The sequence below is a fragment of the Rhincodon typus genome, chromosome 6, assembly GCF_021869965.1.
Source record: "Rhincodon typus isolate 14 chromosome 6, sRhiTyp1.1, whole genome shotgun sequence".
NCBI classification, from domain to species: domain Eukaryota; kingdom Metazoa; phylum Chordata; class Chondrichthyes; order Orectolobiformes; family Rhincodontidae; genus Rhincodon; species Rhincodon typus.
This window is the reverse complement of record NC_063337.1, coordinates 34236384-34260943: the sequence shown is the minus strand read 5'-3', so window position 1 is coordinate 34260943 and position 24560 is coordinate 34236384. Positions and strand designations below refer to the sequence as shown.

Sequence of the window (24560 nt, the reverse complement as noted above, 5' to 3'; positions counted from 1 at the left end):
GAAATGCAGGTGAAGTGTTGCTTCACCTGGAAGGTATGTTTGGGCCCTTGGATACCGGGGAGGGAGGAGGTAAATGCGCAGGTGTTGCACCTTCGCTGGTTACAGGGGAAGGTGCCGTAGGGCTGTGGGGAGGAGTTGGGGGTGAAGGAAGTACGGACCAGGGTGTCCCGGAGGGAACGGTCCCTGCGGAAGGCGGACAAGGGAGGGGAGGGGAATATGTGTCTAGTGGTGGCATCTTGCTGGAGGTGGCGGAAATGGCATCTGATGATCTTCTGGATGTGGATGCTGGTGGGATGGTAGCTAAGGATGAGGGGAACCCTATCGCTGTTGCGGGAGGGAAGAGAAGGGGTGAGGGCAGAAGTGCGGGAGATGGGTCGGATCCGACTGAGGGCCCTGTCGACAATGGAGCTGGGGAATCCTAGGTTGAGGAAGAACGTGGACATTTCGGAGGCTCCCTTGTCGAAGTTGGCCTCATCTGAACATATGCGATGGAGACGGAGGAACTGAGAGAATGGGATGGAGTCTTTACAGGAAGTGGGGTGTGAGGATGTATAGTCCAGGTAGCTGTGGGAGTGGGTGGGTTTGTAATGGATATTAGTGGCCAGTCTATCCCCAGAAATGGAAACAGAAATGTCGAGGAAGGGAAGGGAGGAGTCAGAGATAGACCAGGTGAAAGTGAGGGCACGGTGGAAATTGGAGGCGAAATTGTATGATATGATTTGCCTGTACTGCATTCAAAACAAAGAACTTTTCACAGTACCAAGGGAGGTGTGACAATAATAAAGAAATCAAAACAAAAATGTCTGAAATCCAGGTAATGGTAGCAGATTTTCTTCCTTATGAAAAGTGCATTAGTGCATCAGATAGAGTTTCATGTTTTTTTTGAATCTGCAATGGTTACATGATTGTCACTAAGCTAAATGTTTAATTCGATTTTATACTGAATTCAAACTTCATCATCTGCCACCGTGGCATTCAAACCCATGATCCCAAACATGAGCCAGAGTCTCTGGAATACTAATCTCCCTTTCATGATTAATTTGACATGCAAAATTTACTTATTAATCCACATAGAATCGTAGAATTTTTACAACATAAGAGGCTCTTTGGCCCATTGTATCCATGTCAGCTCTCTGCTATAGAATCTTAGTAAAATTGCCTCGCCATTTGTCTGAAGGTTTGTCAAATGTATCATCTTCAAATAATTATCCAATCCAATTATCCAACTAAACCCACCAAGCTCTCTGGTAACACATTCGTGGTCCAAAACATTTGCTATACAAAACTGATTTTACCTCGTGTCAACCTTTTGTTCTTTTATCAATCACTTCAAATTAGTTTCCTTGGATTCTCAAACTGCCTGTGAACAGGTACGATATCTTCTTGTCAACTTTGTCCAGACATTCAATTTTCAATAACTATATCAATTTCCTTTCAAATTTTTGTAAGGACAGCTCCAATCTATCAACCTAACTCAAGTTCCTCATCCATGGAATTACTAAAGACCTTCATCATGCTTATTGTTGAAATACTATAGTATTACCTTTGTACCACTGAACTGAAAATAAACCAATCAAGATTATAGAATAGAATAGAATAGAATCCCAACAGAGTGGGAACAGGCCCTTTGGCCCAACAGGTCCACGACGACCCTCGGAGCATCCCACCCAGATCCATTCTGCAAATCTACACATCCCTGAACACTATGGGCAATTTAGCACAGCCAATCCACCTAGCCTGCACATCTTTGGACTGTGTGAGGAAACCTACGCAGACACTGGGAGAACGTGCAAACTCCACACAGACAGTTGCCCGAGGGGGAAATCGAACCCAGGCCCCTGGCGCTGTGAGGCAGCAATGCTAACTACTGAACCGTCCTGGAAAAAACATGATCAAGCAGCACCACCAGACAACAAGCTCTATCCCAATATTAGGCAGGAGTGTTGCACTGCCGCCAAACGACATGAGTCTGTACAGTTATAAATTTACCTCCAAACTCAAAACTTGCCTTGGTTCTGACTTTGTTCAGGTTCATAGTTTCCGACAGCATTTTGTGATGTTAATTGCTCCTTTGCACCATCCAAGCGCTGTTGTAGCTCTTCTGCTGTAATTTCACCTGAAGCAACCATGAAAGAGAAAATATTGAACATATTCATTTAAAAAAACAAAGATGCGGATGCTGGAAATCAGAAATAAAAGAGAAATTGCTGGAAAAACTTGGAACTGTTTTGAAGAAGGGTCATGGGATCTGAAATGCTAACTTGACTTCCCCCCACAGATGCTGCTAGATCGATCTGTCAACGTATACATGTTCTTTTAATACACAAGTCCAAAATAACACCAACATTAGATTTTGGCTCAGCTTGAGCAGATATTCCAAACTTTCAAAATAAACATTGCAACACTATTATATTCATACTTAAGCTACTTGAATTCATTTGGGACTCATGGGTAAAATCTGTAGATATTAAAATGAGATTAAGTCAGAGCCTCCAAAAATAACTCTGGGGAATAATTTATTAATTTTGACAGACCTTGAAGAATGTAACATATGTTCAGAAATTAGAGATCTAACAACAATGCTGTAATTGGTTTGGTTTCTGGAACTTTATTGAATTCTGAAAACTTGCAGAACAAACACATGAGTTTTATATACCCTCATCTTCTAGTATTTTCAGCTTCTGGAAATTTTTTAAGCCACTCAGCCATAATCGTTATTTTGGAGAAAACTGTACTTATAAGACCTTTTCAGTCAGAGGGGACCTGTATACACTGCCTGAACTTGTGAATAGTTGTATTTTTTCGGGCTTCTTCAGTCATAGGATACCCCTCTTCATCCTCGTTTCCAATGCACTGAACTCTTCACCTCAAGGTATTTAAAGACTTCTTTAGATGCATATCGACGGAACTTCAGACAATCCACATCTCACTTAGATTCAAAATGATACCAAAATTCCCCTTAAGACATTCAATATAGAAATACAAAATCAAACAAAGCTATCCAATTTCTGAAGAAGGGTCCAGACCCGAAATGTCAGCTTTCCTGCTCCTCTGATGCTGCCTGGCCTGCTGTGTTCACTCAGCTCTACACCTTGTTATCTCAAAGCTATCCATGGTCCTTTGACTTTAGAATCCAAGTTTCCAAACAGTAACAATAACCTATCATGAATTTTCATCACATAATTGCTTCTGGGCAAGCTTCGATTAATCAAGTGTTCAGCACTGCTGTGATCCCACAATAATACAAGAGCAAGTCAGATGTAATTAGGTATCTGCTGAACAGTAGCTTAAAGGAGGTAGGGGAATAAAATAACATTCGATATAAACAGTTAGCAATGACAAGTAGAACAAGTCCCATTTAAGAAAATATTCAGTGGCAGAATGGCCTAGCTGATGTGCAGTTATTGAACATTTCAACTAGCCCAAGATATAGTCTGTATGTTCACTTGAAATACATTTTGCTGTTAGCTCAGTTGGATGGACAGCTGGTTTGCATTGCAGAGTGACGCCAATAGAATGATTTCAATTTCTACACTGGCTAAGTTTACCATGAAGGTTCTGCCTATTCAAGATTGCGCCGCCCATATAGTCTATATTCTCTGGAGATCAGAAGAATGATAGGTGAAATGTGCAAGGTCAGACAACGAGACATGCCAGACATACATCCTCTATTTTGCCACCTACTGTGTCAGTTCTTATTTGACAGCGATATTTGATGCGCATTTTCTCTGGGTGTACAGCATATCCATAAGTTCCCTTTTATCTGCATTACTTGTATGCCCTCAAAGAGCACCAATAAATTAGTCAAACATTACTTTGTGTTCATAAAACCACACCAACCCTTCAAACTGCATCAAGATTTTTGAAGTGCCTTGCTATAATCTCCTAAGAGTTGAACATTTTCCTATGATATACTGGCTGAAGATCTGTGGTATCCCTGCTTTATGTCTCCTTCCTTTCTTGAACGGAGGACTTACATGCACGCTTTCCTCATCTGATGGGACCTTTTCAGAGTTAATGGAATTTTGTAAAACTGAAACCAATGCTTCTTTTTCAGCAGCCATGTTCAAGACCACCCTAAAATAAAATTATCAGGGCCAAGGAACTTGTCAAAAAATTTTCTCAGTCCCGTTTCCCTGGTGATTTTACTTGTATTTATATTCGTCACTTCATTTTGAAGATTTTATTTCCATCCTCTGGTGAACACAGATGCAAAAATCAGTTCATTTCATACGATATTATTAGATTTAACATGAATTCTTCACACTCTCGAGGACCAAAGCTCACTTTGCTGAATCTTTTCCTTTGAAATACCTGAAAAAAAACTTGTTTTCTCTCATACTCAAGTTTCCCCATATTAATTTTGCCCAATCTTCTGACATGTCACTTATGGATAAATGCACTTTTTCTTTTAGTTCATACCATCTTGAACTTCCTTGGTTAGATATGGATGGTGAATTCTTCCCTGGGAAATTCTCTCAATGGAATGCATCTTTTCAGAACATTCTGAAATATCTTGTTAAATGTCCTCCATTGTATTTCTATCAACTTCCCTTTCACCTTGTTTCCCAGTTCATTTTAGCAAGCTTTACCATCATTCACTCAAAACTGTCCTTCCTCAAGCTTAAAACGCTAACGTTGCATCCACCTTTCTCTTCTTCCAGCTGAATAACGGTGAGCCAGAGTCTGCATAATCTGTTCTTGTTTATTCATTTCACGGGATGTGGGCATCACAAGGTAGGCCATCAATTTACTGCCCATTCCTTGAGAATGTAGTTGTGAACTGTTTTCTTGATCTGCTGCAGTCCATTGGCATAAGTATAACCACAATGCCATTAAAGAGGGAGTTAGGATTTCGAGCCAGCAACACTGAAAGAACGACAAGGTATTTCCAAATCAATATGCTGAGTGTCTTGGAAGGGAACTTGCAGGTGATGGTATTCCCTTGTATCTACTGCCCTTGCCATTCCAGATTGTGCTGGCCATAGATTTTGAAAGATGCTGTCTAAGAATCCTTGGTAAATTTGTGCAGTGCAGCTCATTGATGGTACACACTACTGCTACGAAGCATCAGCGGCGGAAGGAGTGGATGTTTGTGGATGTGGTGCCAGTGAACCAGGCTGCTATTCCTGGAAGGTGTCAAGTTTTGCGTTGTTGGAGCTACACTCGTCCAGCTAAGTGGGGAGAATTGCACCACACTCCTGACTTGTGCTATTTTGATGGTCGACAGGCTCCGGGGCATCAGGAGCCGAGTTATTCGTTGCAGGATTCATAGGCTTTGATCTACTCTTGTAGCCACTATTTATATGGCTAGTCCAGTGTAGTTTCGAGTTAATAATAACTGTAATATTATAACGGACAGAGGGCATAAAGAGAAATCATAATTTGTATATTATTGAATACTGTATACTATTCCAGCTTCTCCTTTTAAGAAGAAGTGGCCAATACTGCCAGACCCTTAACATGGCTGCTCTAATTGTGTGACTGGAATTAGCTGAAACCCTTCAGAAGTTTCTACAAGCCAAAGGCAAATGGTCCACTGACACCTGGAGACTTGGCCTGTTATCTATTCTAACTACATGCTGCTACAAATGTTCTAACTCCAGGTGAAGACCATGACTCAAGAATTGTAAACTGCTACTGTAAAGAAATTGCTACAAAGGTCAACAAACCGATAGGCTCTCAATTGGACAGTGAATCACTGGATTTTAAGTCATACAAACTAACACCAACACCTTTAAAAGAAATTCCTGAGTTCTAACATGCTTCTTTCCATCTTGTGTGTGTGTGTGCGCGTGCACATGCACGTGCAAGAGAATGCATGTATGTGTATGTGTGCGAATGGTACAAGTGAACAAGTTGGCAGAGTAGGGCTCCTGAGCCAGACCTCATCCACTCTGCCCATTTTTCATTTCTTTTTCTCTTTTCTTTCTCTCCTTTCTGGTTTTGTTTTCCTTCTATACCTTTACTTACCACTTGTCCTGAGCTTGGATGGCACTGGCAAGAGCCCAGCACATGGAGGAGAGTGAGCCCAGGACAGACCTCGATCGGGCCCAGCATAGAGGACAACGTGCCCAGCACAGACCTCAAATTGAACCCTCATTTACTTTTCCTGGACAAGCACAGGATCTGGCATCAGAATAGATGGAGGTGATATCGGCATGATAGGCCCAGCAGCCAAAGGTGGCGCCTGAGGATCAGTAACTTCATCGTTGCTTGAGGCCAGTGCTGGCAGCGAAGCAATGGTGGAAGGGCATCACAGCGACATTGATGAGGTGGGTTCAACGGCTAGAGATGGGACTCCAACATTGCCATATGTGCCAGGCCAATCATTGAAAGACTGATCAGCCCAGCAGCAAGAGATAGCGCCTAAGGATTGAAGGCTTGGATGGTGGTTGGGTCTGGTGTAGATAGCAGCGAAGTGGTGGAAGAGAGATGGCAGGACATGCATTGTTGTTAACGAGCTGGGGAAGGACTGGTGGACTACCTTTAAGCTATTTTTTTTCCTCCTCATTCCTAAATTATTCAAAATGGCACTGAATCATGGCGACAAATCAAAGACTTTCACTGCATTTTATTGTACTCTTATCGTAAAATACGCATGACAGTAAATCATGAATGAAGTACCAAAACAAATTCCGGAATTTTGAATTTTTGTTCATTAAATCTATGATTTCAACTTAAAAAGGATTTTGCTGTGCATTTATTTCAAAAATTGATATCCCTTTAGCCTACCTCAGTAAGATACCAAAGTAAAAAGGGAAAGGAACAAATCAAATTTAAATTCACCCTCATTTCTCCTTTGTCCATGACCACATTAGACAGTCTTGCTTATCTCAAACAGCATTTACCATTTTTGAAATGTATTTGCTATTATTTCTTTGAGGGTTACTCACAAAGCTGTAAAGCATGATCAAAACAGGTATGAAGTTTCTTCACACCATAATGTTTTGACATGTTTTGAGAAATTAAAATGAACTTTCTTCCTTACTTATATTTTAAAAACCTCTTTCTCCATAAAATACAGTTACCTCACCTGGAGTGCCAAGAAGGTTGCTGTCTCTCATAAGTCGGTAGTCCTCCTCACTCAGGTCATTGATAAACTGGTAGTATGCTTCCTCTCGACTCAGGCGCTCCAATTGTCGGCTGCGCTCATCTTCACTGCGGTTTAAGTTTTCTATGGGAGACTGCTGATCTCCTCTATGACTGGCACGATTAGGAAGGTCCATGGTGCTGGGGATTCAAACTAGCTGTAAAATAACAAATAAGGCCACGTTACATCTCACAAAAGGGTAATCATTACCAAAGCAGGGTGCTCCATGCTCATTCCTCATTTATCAACAAAGCTATATTCGCAAATGGATCAAAGGTATATGCAGTCTCCTGATTTTACTTATTCAGTTTTGCCACACTAGTCTTTCTGCATGTCCACAGTAGAAAAGTGTGACATGTTCTGTAATTGACTGGCGTATTGTAGTTTCTCATTAAATGATATCCCAACATTGCAGATTTACTTTTACTGATGACTACTTTACTTTTATGGATACGTAACTCCTACATTTGAAAGAAACTTACCTTTTCAACAAATTTATGCCTTGCCAATTTAACCTCTCAAGTCAAGTGCTGCAGGATTGAGTCACAGTTTTCAGAAGGGTGGGAGACAAGCAACCTTACAGCACCAGGAAGTGCTTAAAGCAAACCTTCTGATGCAAATGCCTTCCCAAATGAATGTTTCAGTTCGTCAAGACAAGAAGAAAGGGCAAATCAGAGAAACATCGAATGAAACAGCATGAGTCGGCCATTCGGCCAATCAAGCTTATTCTGTCATTCAATATGATGGCTGATAACTCAACTCAGTTCCTTGCTCCTACTTTCTTCCCATATCCTTCCATCCCCATATTTAACTTCTCCTGGAAACATTCAGCATGAAGGGTCTCGGCCCGAAACGTCAGCCTTTCTGCTCCTATGCTGCTGCTTGGCCTGCTGTGTTCATCCAGCTCTGCACCTTGTTGTCTAGCATTCTAGCCTCAATCACTTTGTGGCAGAGAATTCGACAGGCCCACCGCTCTCTAGGTGAAGACATTTCTCATCTCAGTCCTAAATGACTATCCCTATCCTAAGATTGTGACCTCCAACTCTGTACTCCCAGTAATTAGGAACCCCTCATTCTTCTAAACTCGAGCGAATATAGTCCTAACTGATCTAGTCTGTCTTCATCAGTCAGTCCTGCCATCCCAGGAATCAGTCTGGTAAACTTTTGTTGCACTCTCTTCACAACCAGAACATTCTTGCTCAGAGGAAGACACCAAAACTGCACTCATTACTCTAGGTGTGGTCTCACCAATGCCCTATACAACTGCAGCTAGATATCCTCTTGCTATGAAGGCCAACACACCATTTGCCTTCTTTATTGCCTGCTGCACTGTATACTTACTTGCAGCAGCTGGTGTACAAGAATGTCCATGTTGAACAATTCCCTCAATCTATTGCCATGCAGATAACAATCTGCCTTCCCGGTTTTGCTACCAAAGTGGATAGCCTCATGTTTATCCACACTATACTTCATCTGTCATATATCTGTCCAATCCCTCCACTTATCCAAATCACACTGAAGCAACCCTGCGCCTTCTTCATAACTCACCTCCCACACAACTTTTGTCATCTGAAAATATGGAGATATTACATTTGGTTCCCTCATTTAAACCATTAATATACATTGCGAACTGCTCATGTCCAAGCATGATCTCTGCAGTACCCCACTAGTCACTGCTTGCCTCACAGAAAAAGATCTGGTTCATTCCTAATCTCTGTTTCCTGTCTGCCAAGCAGTTCTTTATCAATATCAGTACACTATCCCTAACTCCCTGTGCTTTAATTTTACATACTGATCTTTTAATTGGGACATTGTCCAAAGCCTTCTGAAAGTCCAAGTAAACCACATCCACTGGCTTCTCCTCATCAACTGTACTAGTTACATCCTTGAAAAATGTCAGTATTGTTTACTAAACAGGATTTCCCTTTCAAAAATTCATGACTCTGTTCAATCCCGTCACTGCTTTCTAAGTGCTCCACTCTGAAATATTTCATATTGGATTGCTGCATTCTCTCTACAACCGATGACAGGCGAACCTGTCTTCAATTCCCAGTTTCCTCTCTACTTCCTTTTTTGCAAAGTAGTGGTGTTACATTAGCTACCCTCCAATCCATATGTAATTTTCCATGGTCTAGCATCTTGAAAGATGACCACCGATGCATTTTTTTTTTTAAAAAGGCCACTTCCTTAAATTCATTGGGATAGAGGTTATTGGTCTCTGGGGATTTAATCTGCCTTTAATCCCATCAATTTCCCCAACACCACTTTCCAACTAATACCGGTTTCCTTCAGTCCTCTCTCTCTCTCTCTCTCGAGGCCCCATGTTCCGCTATTCTATTCTCTTGTTCTGCCCCTACTCCCTCTCATCTCCCACTCCAGGACGCCACGTAGCCACTCCAAAAATCCTTGATCCTAGTACCCAGGCGGCAACATTCTGACCTGTAATTTCATTTGTGGCCACAGAAATGTCTGTCTATTCTTATCATGTTGGAATCCCCTATTACTATAGCTTTGCCACACTTACTCCTTTACCATGCAGCACAGACAAGTGATGTGTAATGAATTTGGCTGTTGCTACTTTCCCCAGATACCATTCATCCCAAAAGTATTCAAAACTGTATTTGTTTTGCAGGTAAACTACCAAAGGGAACTCCTACACTGCCTGCCTAGTCCTCTTTCTCTGCCTGATGGATCAGCTACACAGTTTCTCTGCCTGGTTACTATTTAGTTATTGCTGCACTAAACTTGTGTTTCTGATCAAGTGATAATAACACAGCTTACCTTCGATGTCTCCAACAATCAATTTTTTTCAATATTTATTGCCTTTTATTGGGCAACATATTAATAGTCACTTCAGTAAGATGGCTAAGATTGCCTGTGCCACTGAACTGTGCCCCAACAGAGTCAACTCTTTCACGAAAGAAAGATGGGACAAGTTCCTCTGATCTTTGATTGTTTACTGAAGAAGTGAAATTTGACTAAATATCGGCAGGCCATTGACTAACAACACAAGATCCTGATGGGTTTTGACACGGTGGATGTTATAAGGAGGTTTTGTCTTGTGGGAGGATGAGAGGTCGTGTTTTAAAAACAATCAAGAACTGAAAGATAGCTAATCTCTCATATTTCGAGAAGTTGTTGTCTCTAAACCAGTGACTTAAATATTGAACAATTAATCTGTCAACCACCTGCTACATTCAGAAAACAACTGAATGGATTTGGAAATAAGGAGATCGAAGATCAGAGAAACTTGGAAGAAATAAAAGAAATACTCATTGATTGCTGTGGGCTGGTGCCCCTGAACTATGTTTCTTCAGTATCTTTCCTTAATAAATAACATCCAGGTTTGTTTGCTTATATCTATTTGCATGCGTTTGGGGGTTAAATAGGGGTTTGGGTTAATATTTCCTATTTGTCTTTGGCTGTGGTTAGAAGTGATTTGACGCAAGTAATAATTAATGGTTTAGCAGGGATTCCTTTCATATTGACTGCCATTCAATTTTTAAAATTTCTTTTCCAGTCATATTTTCCTGGTCGTGTCCATTCTGGATCTCACGTGAAGATTCACCTGCCTTGTATTATATACTCCACCGCATCATATTCACCATCTCCCTTATCAGCTATGGAGCAGTGGTTTTGGTACTCAACACAGTTCCTCTTTGTTGGAATGCATCGAGTCCATACCCAAAAGATTTTTCTTGTTAAAAATCATCTTATGTCCCATTGCAGCTTTCCTTTCAGGCTTTGGCTCTATTTTAAAAAGCTTAGCTGAACACTTCTTGCACAACTTCTAATTTTGTTATGCTACTTTGGACTATTCCTTGTAATTCTCCATGACTCATTTAAACCTCGTTTAAAGAGTGATAAAATGAATTATCACTGATTTTAGAGGTGGAATTTTGCAATAGTGGTCCAGGGTTTAATCATTAACTAGTCAGCATTTTTGGAGCAAGAGCACAAGAACAACACATTTGTTAACTACAAATCATGATGTATCTAGCTGGATTTCCATTCAGGATTTAACTTGTCCAGTAGTAATCCAGCTGGGATGACAAGATGAGGATCAACTATTTCCCACAGGTACTTGTCCACTTGACATACCTCATTCCAAGCAGATCTAGCAACCAGCAGATCCGTTCTAGTTTGACTGAGAACATACTGGAGAAAAGAAGTTTTCTCACACATTACAGATATTGCTCCCTGAACTTGCCCTCACAAGATCTGAAAATAGATATTTGGCTAATCAGAGTCCCCAATATCAACATGAGAGTTCTTGTGCATTCCTGTTACTTCCCAACACAACTGCTCCATTACCACATGTAAATCACTTGTAGGCCTTATAGAACAATCCTAGCAGCATGGTCATAGCTGTTTTTTCAACTCTTATCAAATGTATTCTGGTTTTGACCCCAAGGCCATCCCTTCTTTCACTGAACGGACAAAAGTGGCCGAGCATGTGAAGACAGGTTTGGTTAGTTTCTTTACACAAAACAATAAGAATTAATCGGAAAATATATTACAATGAAATAGAGTTGGTTAAATTTAACAAATCCAAAATTACCCTAATGCAAATTTCTTTGCAAAAATGAATTTCAAGTAATTTTTCTGAATAGAAATACCTATTTTTGTTTCAGTTTGACTTGACTAAGTAAGGACTTAACACTTTGGCAAATCAATGCCCTAACAAGCTGGAGACCAAATAAAAGCTTTATTTTGACATCCCAGTAGCCATATGCCGACAAAAGGTACACAACGGAGGCAAGGTGCTTACTGCCTAATACAACAAGCAGGCTCACCAGAACCAACTTTTTATACTAATGTGCTCAGTCAATTGGCAAAATAAAACCAAGTCAATTCACTGGATTGTTGCAAGTAAACAGGGAGACACTTTTTCCACAAGGGGAAATATTTGCTCGATATCTACTTTGTCAACCTGTTTTAGCATCTTATATACCTCGATTCGATCTTCTCATTCTTCTAAGCTCTTGTGAGTATAAGTCAAAACTGCTCAATGTCTCCTGGAATTCCCCTGGAATCAATCCAGTGAACTTCTCTCAAGTGTCTCCAATTAATTATATCCTTCCTCAAGTAAGGGGACCAAACTATACACAGTTTTCCAGGCACCAGTCTCACTAATGTCTTGTACAGTTGTAACAAGGACACCCAGATTCCTCTGCTCCAAAGCATTCTGAAGTTTCTTTCTACTTAAATAATCTCTTTTGACCAAAGTGACAACTGCACATCTATCACGTTAAACTCCAACGGTCATACTTTGGCCCATTCACCTAACATACCTGTAGCCATCTGTGAATTTCTTATTGATTCAGTGCAACTTACATTCCCATCCATTTTGAATTGTCTGCAAACTTTGCTACAGTGCGTTCTATCCCTGCATCCAAGTCATTAATATATGTTGCAAATAGTTGGGGCCTCGAAGACTGAACCCTGTGGCACCTCACTAATTACAGCTTGCCAACCAGAAAAAGACGCATTTATCAAGAGTCTTTGCTTTCTCTTGGTTAGCCAATCCTCCATCCTAGCTAGTATATTCCCCAACCCCATGTGATCTTGCCTTGTGAATTAACTTTTTGCATGGCATTTTAACAAATAAGAGAATAACTAGGAGGACTAGTTGACAATTCAGTGCCTAGAGCCTGCTCTGCCACTCAATATGACCATGGCTGCTTTCACCTCGACCTCAATGTCACCTTTCCTGCCCACTCTTCAACACGTTACTAATGTTATTAAAAAAAAAAAATTCTCTACTTAAATTTAGTGTCCCAGCATCCACTGCAGTCCGTGGTAGTGAATTTTACAGATTCATGACCCTCCAAGAGAAGTAATTTCTGCTCATCTGTTTTAAATCTGTCACCCCTTAAATTAAAACTATGACCTATCATTGTAGATTGCTTCACCAGATGAAACATCAGCTCTACATCTATTTTGTCTACTCCTTTTAGGATCTTGTATCTCTTCTTATTCTTCTAAACTCTAGCAAGTAAAGTCCAAAGCTGCGCAAATTTCTCAGTAGACAGCTCTTTCATCTATGGAAATAAGTGAATCGCTCCTGTCTTCAATGCAATTACAACCTTCAAGTAAGGGAATGAAAACTCTAGGTAATACTACCGATATAGTGTCACCAATGCTTTGTACAGATGCAGCAAGACTTCGCTACACCTGTACTCTAATCCTCTCGCTATGAAGGCAAACATACCATTTGCCTTCCTTATCACCTGCATGCTTACTTTATGTGACTGGTGTACAAGGACACCATTGGAACTTTTCTATCATCCTAGAAATTTGGAATGATTATAACCAATGGATTTACTATCTGGGCTAGCTTTAAGACCGGAGGGCATAGGAAATCAGAATCTGGTGACTTGTCTGCCTTCATACCAATAGATTCCAATGTGATGACAATTGTTTTAAGTTGCTCCTTTTCTACCTCTGCGTTGACATGATTGGAATGGTACTAATGACCCCCAACATGAAAACAGAGGTAAAATATCTATTGGGCTTTTGCCATTTGGTGTTCTCCATTATTAATCACCCCTTGCACCCCCTCCCCACAATCTCATCCTCTGAGAGCATTCATTTGAGCTTCTCTTTTCCCTTTTATATAATTCATATAATTTTATATAATTCTTGTTATCCACTTTTATATTTTGCATTAGTTTTCTTTCATAAGCTAGCTTTTCTCCTTTCATTAGCTAGCTTTTCTCCTTTCATTAGCATCTTTTGTAACTTTTTTAATCCTTAAAATTTTCCCAATCTTCCAGTTTGCCACTGGCCTTTGCAACATGGTGTGCCTCAGCTTTTGTCTTTATATTATCTTTAACTTTCTTGTTTAGCCACAGATGTTTTCCCCCTCTTACAATCTTTCTTCCTCTGTAATATATATTTTAGTTGGGAGGAATTGAATATGCCTTTAAAATATTTGCCACGACTTATCAACTGTCCTTTTATAGCCTTCTTGCCCAGTCCACTGACAAAAATCTATCCTCATGCCGACACAATTACCTTTAACTCCTGAACACTAGTGTGGAACTCCAGTTTTTCACCCTCAAACTGAATTTTCAATTATAACATGCAATGATCACTCTTCCCCAGAGGAAACATTACCATGAGTTAATTAATTAGTCCCATCTCCTTATTTAATACCAATCTGTGAGGTGATGTACTTTGGAAGAAGTAACAAGACAAGAGGCTCCTCAATAAATGGCAGGGCACTAGGAAGCTCAGAGGAACAAAGGGATTTTGGGGTACCTATTCACAAATCCCTGGAGGTGACAGGACAGGTTAATAGGATGGTTCAGAAGGCATAAGAGTGGTGTCACAGGCTATACGAGCGAGGAGTTATATGAGCACAGATTATAATAGCAGGAATATCACTGCTAGAGTGCAGTTCTGGTCCTGTTTCTAGAGAAAGGATGTAATTACGCTGGAGGGGCTGTAGAGAAGATTGACCAGGATATTGCCTGCATTGGATCATTTTAGCTGTGAAGAGGCTGAATAGGCTTGGGTTGTTTTGGTGCAGAAAAGGCTGAGGGGGGACCTGCAAGAGATGTATAAGTTTACAAGGGCTTGGTAAGGTGGATGGGAAGCAGCTTGTTCCCCTTAGTCAAAAGGTTAATTATGGAGGACATAATTTTAAATGTGAAGGGCAAGTGGTTCAGAGGGGACTTAAGGGAAAAAAAATACTTTTACTCAGATGTTGGTAGGAATCTGGAAGGGTAGTAGAGGAGGGAATCGTCAACCTTGAGAGAATATCATGCACGACCATGGGCGGAGTATCAGAAAGTATGATTAGTGAAGTTAGGTCAGCACAAACGTAATTGTCTGAAGGACCTCTTCTGGGCTGTATGATCCTAAATCCAGAACAGACTGCTCTCTGGTTCACTCCCCATACTATTTTTGGTGTGCACAACCTCCAAAACATTCATGAACTCTCCCTGGGCTTCCCTTATCAATTTGATTAACACTGTACATGTGAACCCTGAAATCACCAATAATTATTGAGCGAGAGTGAATGAGAGAGGCAGAGATGGGGAGATGCAGACAGAGGCAGAGAGCATAGAAACAGACCCTCCAGCTCACCATGTCTCTGCAGACCAACATATACCAAACTACTCTAATCCCATTTACCTGCACTTGGTCCACCGCCTACTCTGCCCCTGCATTTTGAGCATTCATCCAGGTGCTTTTTAACTGTAAAAAGAAGAGTGCCTGCCTCTACCATGCTCTCAGGCAGCACGTTCCATATATCCACCATTCCTGGGTGAGAAAATTTCTTCCCCCCTCAGACCTCCTCTAAACCACTTGTTCCTTACCATAAACTTATGCCTTCTGGTCTTAGACATGTCTGCAACTGGGAAAAGATTCTCATGATCTACTCTGTCTATGCCTCTCATAATTTTGTATACCTCAATCAGATTGCCCCTCAGCCTCCTCTCCTCCAAGGAAAACAAACCCAGCCTATCCAGTCTCTCCTCCAGAGACCTTCCATCCCACGCAACATTCTGGTCAATATCCTCTGTACCTTCTTCAATGCAATCACATCCTTCAGATAGTGAATGACCAGAACGGCACACAGTATTCCATTTGTGACCTCACCATTGTTTACTCTGAAACCAAAAAGAAACATTGAACTACAGATGCTGAAAATCAGAAACAATAACAAATTGCTGGGAAAACTCAGCAGATCTGGCAGCACCTGTGGAGAGAAAGGAGAGTTAACATTTCAGATCCAGTGACCCTTCTTCAGAAGGTTCTGCCTTTCCTGGTCTTTTTTTGTGCACCTTCCCTGTTTCTATTCTGTTGTCCAGTAGGTATCCACATAATGTTTTATTTATGCATCCAACTTGATCCCCCTTCTGTACTTTAATAAAAGCTATAAACCTGGCTTCTCCCCAATGCCATCATTCTGGGTGGCAGCATTTCAACCACTTTTGACACAATTTCAGCACTCTTCTACTTCCCGTGCACAACAGCGAAGTACTAGTTTAGGTGGTTATTTCTGAAAGTCAATTAAATGCTGAAGAGTTTTGATATTTTTGCTGCAACAACTGGTGAGCCTAGAATGAATAATAATGTTGGTACTTGGATGGCTTCAGATCTTTGAAGGGTGAAAAGACTGGGATGAATGTGGGTCAAACAGGATAGTTAACACAGGGAAACAAGGAAGGTTTAGCTGAAGTACAACCCAGAAATAGATGGCAACCTAGAGACTAATAGTCAGGAAATTAAGGAAGTTAATATCAACACAGGAAAAAGTACCTCAGAAATGTAAGGGACTAAAATCCAGCAAATCTCTAAGACTTGATGACCTACACCCTAGGGTTTTAAAAGCTAAAGCTTCAGAACCAGTGGATGTGCTGGCTAGCACTTTTCAAAGTTCTCCAGGAGAATGGTTCCAGCAGGTTAGAAGTTGATACATGTAAGGCCAAAATTTAAGAAATTAGGGAACAAGAAAAATAACACCAAATATCCTGACATCAGTTTTTGGGAGTCTATCAAGAAACTCTTAACAATGAACGTGGAAAAACAAAATATGTTCAGATCAGGACAGCCTGGTTTTACAAAAGGGGAAATCCTGTTTGACAAATCAGTTAGAGTATTTTTAAGGATGCAACTAATATGGTAGATAACAAGGAGCCAGTAAATGCAACATAATTGGATTTTCAAAAACGTGAGGTTACTTATTTTGATTGTGAGAAGAGAAAACCTTTTGTTTAAAGAGGTGTGCAACTTATAAACGCTTATGTTCAGAGAGACTAGGGTGCAAATGTACAAAAACACAAAATGTTGGCAAGTATGTACAGCAGTTAAGAAAGTAAATGGCATGCTGGCCTTTATTGCAAGGGATTGCAATTCAACAACGAAGAGAGCTTGTGACAATTGTCTGGAGTTTTGCGATGCCATATCTAGAATATTATGCACAATTTTGGCTTCCATATTTATAGAAGGATATACTTGCTTTATAGATTGCTGGGAAGTGAATTTTGAAAAAGAATTATAAATCAGACGTGAAACATTAACTCTGTTTCTCTCACGACAGATGCTGCCAGGTCTACTGAGGTCTTCCAGCATTTTCTAATTTTGTTTCAGATTTCCAGTATCTATGGTATTTTGCCTTTATTTATGGGAAGTACTGGCTAGGGAGTCTAGAACAAAGGGTCAACAATTTAGAGTTGAGATGTTATTATTAATTCTTATATTTTCCTGTATTCAATTGGCTCCTGCTGCAGGGTTCTTGTTAAAGTCTAAAATTGAAATCCTCTCAATTGGTCACTATCCTCGAGTGCTGTTTCCCACATTTTGCTCAAGATCCAAATGTGGTACCGTGCAGTTCTAATGCAATGAGGTGCAGCATACAACAAACCATGGATCTCAAAGCTGATCACATGTGAGTACTGTCATTACACAGAAATATTACATGCAATTCAATGAAATTACATCTGTATGGAAGGGACTCAAGATGGTCTATATGATGTCTGTACATCTCCAGCTATTTTGTCGCATGAATGTTTAAAGTTCTGGCACCATGTGATGGACTGTTAAATCTTTTATCACAGCAATCCAGCAAAGAGTAATTCCATATTTCTTTCAACTAGGACTGCAGCATCTAATAGAAGGATATTCTGATCAAGAGTGATGGTAAATTGTGTGTTTCTCAATAAAACTGCACAAATTATTGCTGATTGGAGATGTAACAGTGAAACCAGAACATTTTAACAACTAAACTTTTGAACTGTTTCTCAATGCAAGGTATCAATTATAATTGCTACGCAAATACGGTGTTAGCAACTTCACCTCGAAACACAATTGAAATTATTTTTAAATTCAATTTTACTTTGGAAAAGTTCATAATAATGGCTATGTGGTACATATTTCCAAAAGTATAATTCAAAATAAAATGGATGCTGTGATCTACACCAATAATGCAGAAGATTGAGTGATCTATAATCATAGAACCCTGACCACAAGACAGGATCACTTTCAATAGTGTCATTTCCTTAACTGTAATGCCAAATATTTGCTATAATACTACTAAAAATAAATGCTTTCTTAACCTGTTTTATTATTGCTCTATTGTAATCTGTTGACTAATTTAAAAGTTTCCTGCAGCAATATGAAAATAAATGTAGCAAACAGCACAACCACTACTAACTAATTTTATAACATCTCAAAATATCCTAGCCCAGAGGAACCTATCGTTGAAAAGTTCAGAAAATCAAAATTCTCGTTGCTATTCTGTGAAATAAGACTGAATCATTTTACAATTAAATACACTTTACTCATTTTTAAAAAATTAACCCAGTATAAAACCGATTAATTATACTTTCAACAGTGTCTGCAGCAGCAAATCAAATCAATCGAGCAGCCACACAATACAATTAATTATTTTGTAAACTAGAATAGTTAACATAAGATAGCAAAAGAATGAGTTGGTTGTGCAGAATAAAGAGTTAGGGTGAATGACTACTTTTCAGACTGAAAGAAAGTATACAAAGAAGCTGCTGAAGATCAGTATTAGTGTCACTGGTGCTGACATGTTGAGGGCACTGTGCACAATTTTTCAAATCTACAGATGACAAAATTTGGAAGAATAAGTCAACAGTGAGGAAAATAATATACATTTAAAGAGAATATAGGCAGGGTGATGGATACATGACAAGCAAAGTTCAACACAGACAAACATGGAGGTGACATATTTTGGAATTTGGAATCAGTAAGCAACATGTAATAAATTGTGCTATTTCACCCAGGGTATAAGGACAACATCATTGTCACAGCATCCTCCATTCACAAATTTGGAAGGTGGTAAAACAGGTTAACTCCAGTCCTTAATAAAAATGCACATAAGAACCTGGGCATATCGCAAAGATGTTTTGCTTAAACCTACATAAAAAGAGCAAGCTGGAGTAATGCGTTAATTCTGGGTATCACACTTCAGAAAGAACATGAAGAATTTGGAGCAGATACAGAAGATATTTATTAGAACGGTTCCAGGAATGAGGATGACAAGTAACGTAGATGGACTGAAAGCATTATCTTTGTAGATTAATAAGTTGAGGTTGGTTGGCTCGCCGAGTTGGTTTGTTGTAACATCATCAGTGCAGCATGTTACCCAGCATGGTAACGAAACGCCTGCGGAACAACAAACCAGCTCAGCGAGCCAACCAACCTCAACACCCACAACCTGAGCTACAAATCTACTGCAAAACCTTAGAGATTAATAAGTGTTACGAGAAGATTTGGCTGAGGTGTTTAAAATCATGAAGAGTTTAGAATTGAAATGAAACTGTATTCAGTGGCTGGAGAGCTGGTGAAAAAAGGCAGCACAAGTTTAAGACAACATGCAAAAGAACCTGAGGCAGCATGATGAAAAAAAATTTCCACACAATGAATCAGTAGGATTCGGGTTGAATCACCCAATAAGTTGGTGGATACAGATTCAATAATAACTTTCAAAAGAAAAATCAGATAAATACTTGGAAGGAAAAAACATTCCAGCTACCTTTTGTATGAACAGAGGATTGTAATTAAAGCTGCCAAAACAAACTAAAAATTTTCTTCATTCCCAAACTCTGGATGTTTCCTCTGATCAAAATTAAAGAACCTAGTGCCAGTTTCCTGCTTCTTCCCCATACTCTTGAGCATCATTTTTATCCAAGTAATGATCAAATGTTCTCTTGAACACCTCAAGTGTACACACGGTTGTCTACAGCTAACATCTAAAAGATATCTACAGTTGTTTTCAGCAAGGGTTTAATCATGCTGTTCTAAAATTAAGGAAACTAAAAGTACCTTTGCAAATTAGGGCATTTCATGGTAAAACCAGTAAGGTTGACACAGACTGCCCGGACTTCATTTGAAATTTAAACGGTTGACGTGGATGTCAGAGCCAAAGGATCAGTTTTGAAGGGAAAAGTTAAATGTAAATTTCTGTTTGGGATACTCTATGCATGTCACATTGCTGTGGTGATAGGTTAAAGAAGTCAGGAAGGTTTCTTCATATTTGTCTATTTGCTCACACAAATAAGTAGACAGCAGTTAAATTTGGAAGTAAACATAAACAGCTGAATGGAATTATAACAGGCCTAAACTTCTTCATTCACCATGCAGAATGTAGTTACATGCTCATACTCAGTCTGGACACAGAGTCTGTACTACAGCAGAGATGGTAAGACTTTTCTAGCTTGAAGCCAGAGGAAGAAATCCAAAGTAAGTCTCATAACAAAAACAATCCGTTAACTCAGAAGACAAAGACAGATAAATCTGCTAGGAGCTGTAAAAAAATTTGTGCTGTCCAAATCCATGATAATGTGCAGTCAGTCCATTCAGAATCAGTGCTTTTTTCTGATCTGTAGGCCACTGACTACAAATGCAACTAGGTCAAAGCTTGAGCTGAGAGTCCACAATTGAGGAGCAGCTTTATACATAGTGTGGCTACAAGAATCATCAGAGACTGGAATTTGTGGTGAGTAACACCTCCTGATTTCCTAAATTCTGGCTGTCATCCAGAATGTAGAAGTCAGGATTGTGATGGAATTCTCTCCATTTGTATGTGTGCACCTCCATCATGAAGCTTGAACACAATGAAAATAAAGCAAGGCAATCCAATGGCATTCCATTCACCACCTTCCATGACCAACACACAGAGGCAATAGTGTTCAACTTCTACAAGTTGCACTGCAGTGACTCAGCAAGGATCATAAGAACATAAGAAATAAATATAAGGAGTAGGCCATTTAGCCCCTTGAGCATACTACACTGTTCAATAGGATCTTGGTTGATTTGACACTCCTCACGACCACGTTCTGCCTTTTCTCCATAATCCTTACTGATCAAGAATATATCTATCTCAGCCTTAAGTATACACGAGTACACTGCACCTGCAGTTTTCTGTTCCAAGTAGTTCTAAAGACTTTCAACCCTCTGACAGAAGGAATTCCTCAACTCAATCTTAAATCGGCAACCCTTCATTCTGAGACTATGCCCTCTGGTCATGGACTCTCCCATGAAGGGAAACATCCTCTTAATGTTTACTCTTCGACAGCATTGCCCAAACCCCATAAACTCTACGACCTAGAAAAACAAAGGCAGCAAATCACGTGAATGCCACCAACCTGCAGGTTCCTCTCCATGTCGTACTTCCAAGTCAGGATGGTGTATATCACAATTCCTTTACCATCACTAGGTCAAAATCTTGGAACTTCCTCCTGAACAACACAATGGATGAAGTAACACATAATAGACTGCAGCAGTTCAAGAAAAGGGTTGATAACCACATTTTCAACAGCAATTAGAGCTGGGCAACAAATGCCAGTCTGGTCTACAGTACCTATATCTTATAAAATAATTCTACAAACGAACTCTACATCAGGAAGTTTTTAAGTCAGCTATTAAGTAATTTGGAGCTTCCTGAGAACATGAAAGAACCTACATAAATTTAAGTTATTTTTATCTTTAGTACAATAGTATAAATTGCGATCTTAGTTCAAAACAGTGACTACCGACTCAGTCAGGCTACCTCGTCATTTCGTTCAAATGGTTACCTTTTCCAAACTATCTGTAAAAAGGTGACAAGCAATATTACGCAAATTGGATGCAGGTGATTTCTGAATGCTGAACTTCACTATTAAATGCAATTGTATTGTAGAAGAGAAATAAAGTACTATATTTTCCTAATCCGCCTTATATAGAAGTTAAAGAAAGCATTTCAAACAGGAACTGAGTAATTTAATGCATACTATTTTAAATATTCACAAACTACACATTTACAAGCACACTGCAGGCATCTCTTTGCATGATGACTTATACAAATGTAGCTTTTAAACACTTCAGAAAATTCCTCTGTTCTACACGCCATTTTTGAAAACAAATTCAATGCAAATGCTCCTCCCAACTCCGCTGTATTTGCAACACACTCTGTTCACAGGTTAAAAAAAGTTTATAATGGCACAGATTTCCTAATGGCCAAATGATCAATTTTCTATCATAGATAGTAGTTACACCAGGAGATCCTGGGAAATCTCTATAGCAACAGACTGCAAAAGAATTGTCCCGGAAATGAAGATTCCACTTGTCAATTCTTCTACCCCTGAAAGCCTCTGATAGCATTTATTTAAATCAAAGAATATCAAGGATTCTGTTAAGTACATGAAGTTAAGTCCTAGTTATTCAGGAAAAATTAGACTAACTCCTGACTAATACGAAACTGATCCCAAACTTACCTCAGTCACCCTAAGTGCCGCTCTCCAAGACCCCTTAAATACCCCAAGCCCTAATATGAGACACTCCAATCCCTACCTGGGACCTGACACACCACTCTCCTGGGAACTGAGATATGTCACCTCCCCCAACCACCTATGGACCCTGAAGATCTGAACCCCCTGCCATCCCACTGTCAAACTTGACCCCCACCAAGCCATGCAACCACGTTATCCCCCTTATCCTGCCACAGGACCATAAGCCCCAAGATGTAGAAGCAGAATTAGGCCATTCAACCTATCGAATCTGGTCCACCATTTGATCGTGGCCAATATGTTTCTAAATGCCACTCTCATGACTTCTCCCCATAACCTTCAATCCCCTTACTAATCAAGAACCTATCTATCTAGGTCTTAAATAAAGTCAATGACCTAGCCTCCGCAGCCTGCTTTTGCAATGAGTTCCACAAATTCACCACGATCTGACTGATAGTCCCTTCATACTGAGCCTGTGTCTCTCCTACTAAGGGAAACATCTTCTCCATGTCTAGTTTATCCAGGCCTCAGTATCCTGTGGACAGAAATTAGGCTTAAGCTTTTGGGTCCAATGACCCTTCCTCAGAACCGATACTAGTTAGGGAATGTTTGGTATGTATGCAGACGATGATGATGATGATGATGATGGAGGTGGAGGAGAGAGAAGAGAACAATTGGTGGAGACTCAGCCCAAGGAGAGAGAAAAACAGTTGGACAAAGGAACGGCTAAAAGGTCAGTCTGGGGGATTGAATAGCTGCAAACAGAGATTAGGACAATGGGTTGATGTCAACGTCTGTGTGTGGGGGTTTTGAGATAAGAACATTCAAGAAGATGCCACTTGAAAACCGATGCACACTCCACCATTTTTGTTACCCATCATTACTTCTCCAGCCTCAATTTCTAGCAGTCTAATGCCCTCTCTTACCTTTTTATGTCAAAAAAAAATTTGCAATCTTCTTTTATCTTACTAGCTAGTTTAGATATTTCACCTTCTCTTGCCTTATGGGATTTTTTCCCGTTGTACTCTGCTAGAATTTAAACGCTTCCCAATCCTCTGGTTTCCCACTAATCTTCAGCACTTTGTATGCTTTCTCTTTTGCATCATGCTGTCCCTGACTTCCCTTGTCAGCCATGGATGTTTTGTTCTCTCCTTAGGATGAATTTTTGCCTTCTGTCCCAAATTAGCCCCAGAAACACCTGCCATTCCTAATCCACAATTTTCCTTGCTAAACTCCTCTTCTAACTAACTCTGGCCAGCTTCTCCCTCATGTCTTTATAATACCTTTACTCAATTGTAATGCTGTTACATCAGCTTCTGCTTTTCAAACTGCAAGGTGAATTCTATTATATTATTGCTGGATCTTTCTTACAAGCTCAGTATTTCCAGAGTAAGGCATAGTATGAACAAGGAACTAGTGTTTGAGGTCCTGTAAATTCCTCCTACCAGGGATTTCTTTCCCTTGCTTTTTCTTATTTCTACCCAGAATGATTTTACATTCTGATCTCCACTATTTCTCACGACAACATCTTTTCCTTTACTATCAAAGCTACACCACCTCATTTTCCTTCTTGCCTATCCTTCCAAGATACGAATACCCTTGGATATTCAATTCTCAAGCTTGGTTTCCCTGCAATCTCAGTAACTGCCACCAAATCATATCCATTTATCATTCTTATTTGTGCTGTTAACTTATTAATTTTATTCTGAATGCAATAATGCTTATTGACCCTGTGCCATTTAGGTTGTGGCTCAGTCACCTAAGATTACAAATGCCGTCTCGGAGTCCTGACATACAACATCTACAGGACCCCCAATATCCACGTTGTTTATAACATCTCCAAAGAACTCTAACAAATCAGTCAAACACCATTTGTCGTTCATAAAGCCTGGCCAACTCTGATGGATTGCGTTTTAATTTTCCAAATGTCCCCTCAAAAGCCTTAGTGGATTCTGCTCTGCTTTGATAAACCAATTGTCAGCCACACTCCATTGGTAGTAATTTTCTGACTCAGGAGGGAAGAATGAGATTTGACCACTGAAGTCAAAGATGAGACTTCAATGCAATTATGAAGAAATGTTGCATTGTCAAAGAACCATTCTTTTGAGATTCTAGGTGTATTCTAGGCAAGCCTACCGACTCCCACAGCTACCTAGAATACACCTCCTCCCACCCACCTTCCTGCAAAAATGCCATCCCCTATTCCCAATTCCTTT

General features: G+C 39.9%; 1 protein-coding gene across 1 annotated transcript in view; it reads right to left on the bottom strand.

Moving 5' to 3' along the window:
* The window catches only part of rnf6 (ring finger protein (C3H2C3 type) 6), a 35760-nt gene that overhangs the window by 7121 nt on the left and 4079 nt on the right, over positions 1-24560 (bottom strand). The window contains exons 3-4 of the mRNA XM_048597581.1: positions 7037-7250; positions 2009-2116 (exon numbers count right to left, since the gene is read on the bottom strand). Of these exons, the coding sequence (XP_048453538.1) occupies positions 2009-2116; positions 7037-7229 (301 nt within the window). The 5' untranslated portion in view covers positions 7230-7250. The remainder of the gene's footprint in view (positions 1-2008; positions 2117-7036; positions 7251-24560) is intronic.